The 6,340-nt window shown below is 32.8% G+C and overlaps 1 protein-coding gene across 1 annotated transcript in view; it reads left to right on the top strand.

Moving 5' to 3' along the window:
• The first annotated feature begins 5,066 nt into the window (after positions 1–5,066).
• LOC110030412 (oligopeptide transporter 5-like) overlaps positions 5,067–6,340 on the top strand; it is a 2,894-nt gene continuing 1,620 nt past the window's right edge. Inside the window, exons 1-2 of the mRNA XM_020733110.1 lie at positions 5,067–5,123; positions 5,467–5,538. Of these exons, the coding sequence (XP_020588769.1) occupies positions 5,067–5,123; positions 5,467–5,538 (129 nt within the window). The remainder of the gene's footprint in view (positions 5,124–5,466; positions 5,539–6,340) is intronic.

The raw sequence follows: 6,340 nt of genomic DNA on the forward strand, positions 1-6,340 counted from the left end.
CTCTAGGTTGATTTATTTGAGGTGGGCAACCCTTAAGATTTAAGGTATCATGCATGCACGACATAATTATTATATGATAAATTGCATTTGAATAATAAATTGTGGAATATAGATGAATATATCTGAATGAGAATTAAAAATTACCGAGGGTCAGTCTCCTTGGCTAATTGTAGAATAAGAAGTAAAAGCTGAAAATATCTTGAATAAAAATAATAATTAGAACAGGGTTAATAAAGAAACTAGGGCCACCAAGTTATATGACATTATATATCTGATATCGTAAGTGGTTAACAAAATGACTACTATTGAAGGATCTTCTACCAACACAGTGCCTAAATCTGAAGATAATATATGAGACATCAATATTTCAAGATTTTTTGAACATTCAAGCCACGTGAATTTAAATGTCTTAACGACCCTATAACTGTTGAAGATTGCCTGTTAAAGATAAGAAAGATTTTGGATATTTGATTTGTCCAGAGAATGGGAGAGTGGTACTAGCCATTTTCATGCCAGGAGAGGCGAAGAGGTGGTGGTGGGCACAACATAGAAATTTAAGCTGAAATCTCTTCTATAGACTCAATGGAATGAATTTATTAAGTCTTCAATGATTGATTCATTCCGCCTTCAACCAGATTAGCATTGCAATATAAAATGGAATTTACTTCTTTTTTCTAGATATGCACCCTATTATGTCAGTACCCAGGAAAAAAATGTTGCGGATTAGTTGAGATTAACTTTGACTCCTTTTGAAACAAATGATTTCTCAATGCTAGTTGAAAGGGTTAGAAAAATTGAAATGAGCTGAACTTCCTCAATCGGTGTTGACAATCCCAAGCGAGCAAACGAAAAGTTTTCGACAAGGGAGAAGAACATCAAAGCAAGAAGCTTAAATCAGAAGTTAACTAGAAGCAACCGCAGTCAAAAATGTCAGTTTGTGAAAAGTGTAGAAAAAGATATTTTGGGTAGTGCTTAATGAGTTCAGAAAAGTATAGATGTGGGCAATCAGGGCAACAATAGATGTGCTGCTCATAGGAAAAGGAAAGAGATCATACTACCAACATTTAATGGATCAGGTCAACCCAGAAAACTTTTGGAAGACGGCCAATCAAGCAAAATTCATTTTTTGGGAAATCATTCAACTTAACAAAGGGGTGAAGCTTCAGAGCGTAGAAATGAGCAACCGACGAAGACCAAAGTTTTTGCACTAAACCCTTGAGAATCTAAATAATATGAAGAACTGGTTATATGCATGCTTCTGATTTTAAATAAATGGTTGTTTATTCGGTTCAGATTCATTGCATTCTTTCATTTTTGAAGAGTTTTTTGTCAGCTTATTCGTTCATATTATGCATTTTATTGATTCCTTGTGTGTTAGTATGCCTTCGGGAATTGGTTTCTACACAAAAAAGAATTGTTTTGTGCATATTCTTATTTCTGATAGAAAGTTGTTAGAAGAATTAATCATAATACAAATTCAGACTTTCAATATCATATTGGGGTTGAACTAATTAGTAAAGAATTTTGCTACAATTGAATATTGGAACAGGTGTGTGAAATCAGTTTGTTTGGCAATAAGTCTATTTATTTTTCTTGTGATAGGAATGCACAATATTCTTTGATTAATGTAGTGATGTTGGGAAGTATTTGTGAAATGGTGAACTGGTGTTTCTAGCTAAATTAGAAGTTTTGCATAAAAATGTGCGGGAATTGAACAACATCCTAGTTCAATACCAAATTCCAATTGTTAAGAATGTATAATATTCTTTGATTAATGCAGTGAAAGCGGGAATTGAAAATATCCTAGTTTTATCAGGCCAAACAATTAACCTTGGAGTGCTCCAGCATTATTTTTCAGGAAGAAAGATGGATCTATGTGATTATGCATTGATTATAGAGAGCTAAATAAGGTGGCAATCAAGAATAAATATCCATTATTCATGATTGATGAATTGTATGATCAGTTGCAAGACACTTTTGTATTTTTCTGAATTGATCTGAGATCAGAATATCAAGTTACAATTAAGTAGGTAAATGTAACTAAGATAATTTTTAAGACCAAATATGGTCATTATGAATTCTTTGTTCTGCCTTTTGAATTAACGAATGCTCCTGTCGTGTTCATGAACTTCATGAATCAAATATTTAAGTCTTATGTAGATCAGTTTGTCATTATCTCTATTGGTGATATTCTAACGTATTCAAGGATTGGTGATGATCATGCCAAACATCTTATGATAGTATTGAGTGCAGATTCAGAATAAAACACATGCGAAGTTATTAAAATGTGAATTCTGGTTGCAAAGTATTGTATTTTGTTTGGGACATATTATCAGTGGACAAAAGTTATCAATAAATCCTCTGAAGGTAAAAGCAATTGTGGAATGACATATACCAAAAAATGTTATAGAGGTATGCAGTCTTTGTTTGGTCGAATATTACAGGAGGTTCGTTAAATGTTTTTTCATAGATAGTTATTGTGTTGCCCAAAATGACGATGAAAAAACGTTCAATTTGAGTGGACTGTAAAACGTAAACATATTTTTCAAGAATTAGAGAAATATTTGACAATTGCTCGTGTTTTAGCTATTCCATCAGGTACAGTGACACAGCATTAAGAGACTTGGGCTATGTTTTAATGCCAAACAAAAAGCTAATAGCCTATGCATCCAAATAGTTGAAACCGCATGAGAGGAATTATTCAACACATGATCTGGAGTTGGTTGTAGTTTTTTCTCATGATTTGACAACATTATTTGTGTGACATCAAACGTGAAATATTCATTGATTATCAAACTCTGAAACATATTTTAAAATAGAAAGAGTTGAATTTGAGACAAAGGAGATGCCTAGAGCTTACTAAAGATTATGATCTAAATATGCAGCATTGTCTTGGAAAAGCAAATGCAGTTGTTGATGCTTTGAGTTGTTATTTCAGATAAAACAAGCTGGATTATTACTCAGGAGCTGGAATTGATTAAAGAAATTGATGTTTTACAATTGAAAGTCAAAAGACCAGGTGATACGAGGTATTTACATTAGTCAATGGTGTAACTAACTCAGATAGGCATAATTAAAGCAACTCAGAAAGTTAATAGTGAATATTCAATACTTTTAAAATAACTTCAATTAGGAAAAAGATCAAATATGACTGTTGATGAAGATGATATTGTCAAAAACAAGCTCCAGTTTTAGATAATGCTGATTTTGATTTGAGCCTGAAAATCCTACATGATGCTCATCTTTTCTGGTATATGATTCATACTGTCAGTACCAAAATATATATAGATTTGAAGTTGATATTCTAGTTGCCAAGTATGAAAAAAGATGCTTCTAAATATTTGTCAAAATGTCAGGCTTGTTAAATTGTTAAAACTGATCATTAGAGACCCAACTAATTGTTGCAATTACTACCTATACTTGATCGAAAATGAGAAAAAATCACGATGAATTTTGTTATGGGATTTCCCAAATCTAGACTGGGTCATGACAATATTTGGGTTATTATTGACAGGTTCTTGCCAATCTGACATACATTCACTAGAACATTTGTTAAATTGAATGTAAAAGAGATTATCAGATTGCATTATGTTCTAGAAGTTATTATTTTTGACAGATATTAAAGATTCACGTCCAGGTTCTAAAAAGACATTCAACAAGGTATGGGTATGCATTTAGCATAACATTTCATCTACAAACCAACAAACATTTAGAAAAAACTATTCAGATATTGAAGATCTGTTGTGGTTTTTATGTCCTTGACTTTGAAGGCAGTTGGGAATATCACATTCTAATGATTGAATTCGCCTACAATAATTGCTATCAATCCAATATTAAAATTGCTCCATATGAAGTGTTGTATGACATGAAATGTAGAACTTCACTAAGCTGGGTTGAGGCGGTGAATGTCATATCTTAGGTCCTTGGTTGATGAAAGAAAGTCAGGTTAATGAGAGATAGATTGGAAGCTGCTCAGGATCGATAGTATAAATATTATGATTCAAGGCATAGAACAGTAAAGTTTGAAGTTTTTTATTTTTGTTTTTAAAATTCAGGCTCATGAAAGGTATAACGAGATTTGATAAGGGAAGCAAGTTAAGTCCCATATAAATTTGATTCTTTTGAAATCATAGAAATAATTGGTCCTGTTGTATACAAACTAGCATTACTTGTTGATATGTCACATATTCATGATGTGTTTCACTTCTTTATGTTGAGAAAATAGATTTCAAATTTAGGTTGGCGAATTTCACATGAAGACATTGACGTGAAAAATGATTTAACATATAATGCCTAAATGAATTTTAGAAACAGTTAAGAAGTTGAGGACCAGACATATTCCTTACATGAGGACATTGACGTGCAAAAAGATTTAACATATAATGAAGAGCCTATATGAATTTTAGAAATAGAAGTTAAGAAGTTGAGGGCCAGACATATTTCTTTTGTTAAGATAAAATGAAAATGCAGGCCATAAAAAGAAATAACATGGGGAAAAAAAATAAATGCAACAAAAATATCTTTTTCTTTTCTAGTAAATTTAGAAATTTTGAGGACATAGTTTTTATGATGGGAGAAATGCAACGCAATTTTGAGAAAACAGATAAAATTTTGACAATTTTAAAAATATCTCAACTTTTATATCTCTCAGATTTATATCGAGTCAATTTTATAAAATTGTGCTTCTTGAACTAATCAATTTGATAAATAATGTTATACATGAATTTTAAACATATGAGAAGATATAAAATTATAAAATAAAACTTTAATTAAACTTCATTAATCTTAATTAACTTCCTGATCTCTCCCTCGACACTGTGGGCATTGACCTTTGCGATTTCCAGCCATGGGATGCAATCAAGTGGCTGAGATTCATTGTTCGGTGGTGGTGGTTGGGTGGGGGGATGGTGATGGTTAATAATGCATAGGAAGCTTCATGAACGCCCCAGCTGGGTGGGGGGGGATGGTGATGGTTAATTATGCATAGGAAGCTTCATGAGCGCCCCATTCCTCCCAATTCCTTCCTCTCGCGGGAATGTTTGCTCAGTCCATGTATCTGGCGAGATATGGGCAACCGCAAGAAGCGTAATCATGTGATTCGGGGTTCCAAGAAGAAACGAAAGGTAGGAGGTCATCTTTCATGAAATTTCGAACATTCCTTTCCTTCCCTATGATTTTATTTTTTCATTTACCATGAATTGAGGCATTATGTGTGTTCCCTGTTACTAAAGCTTTGCGGAAACAACTAAGGGATTGTGGAACTAAGAGCTACTCTCACTTGTAGGTCCAATTGAAGAGCTGGGGAAGGGTTGAGGGAAAAGGAAGAAGAGAATAGAATAGAAAGGTATTGAGACATATTTATGTTGATAAGCTTTTTCAAGGCAAGTTAAAGCCAGATCATATTTGAGGTTAAATTATGATCTCAATTATGAATTTCATGAGTTATTCAGGGATTACAAACTTCAGGTTGTTTGCACTTGGCAGCGAGCTCGAGTCGAGATTGGGGAAATTTGTCCTAGGGCTGCTCTGTCAATTCAGGTAAAATAATCTTGCGTTAATATAAGGAAATCAACTATTTGTATGTTTTCATGTGATTGTATTTGAAGTAATTGTTTTTAATATTTTCTGCATATTGTTGATAAATACCTACATAAACTCTTTGAATGCAAATTTGATTTATACCTTACAATACCTATGATTTTCATATGCTATGAGTTTCATGAATATGATTGTGAAATCATTATATGCAGGTATTCATTTACTCTGATTGATGCATATGATATATAAAATGCTTATGATGAATGTTTGTTATAGAAATTATGATTTAAGAAATGTCACAAGTGATGTTAGGTCAGTTATTACATGAATGTTTGCAAGTATAGATGATAGAAGCGATAAGATTCCCGACTCCTGATGTTCAGACGAGGACGAAATTTCGGGAACCGTTGGGATCAAACGAGGACGAAATATAGGGATCCATTGGTTCCAAGGGGCTATTTATAAATGCTAAGTTGAGGGGAGCCCAACATTTATCAATAATTAATGTAGCATTTAAACTGGGTGACGACCCATTGACATGATATTACATGAAAATAATTGAGACAAAATTACAAGTGACATTTCTATAATTACCGTGCTATGCCTATGACATGCAGGTTTTATGCAACAATCATGACTTCATACATTATATGCTTTTTTTTACATATTTTATATGATTATAGCATGTTATGACGTGTTGTAGACATGTACATGTGCTACATGTGATCATGTATGTTTCTTTTTCTTTTGTAAAATTTTTCTCTAGCCTTGCTTATTTCGTCGAGCTATTGTAGCTCACTCT

This window comes from Phalaenopsis equestris, unplaced genomic scaffold (assembly GCF_001263595.1).
Source record: "Phalaenopsis equestris unplaced genomic scaffold, ASM126359v1 Scaffold000715, whole genome shotgun sequence".
Lineage (NCBI taxonomy): Eukaryota > Viridiplantae > Streptophyta > Magnoliopsida > Asparagales > Orchidaceae > Phalaenopsis > Phalaenopsis equestris.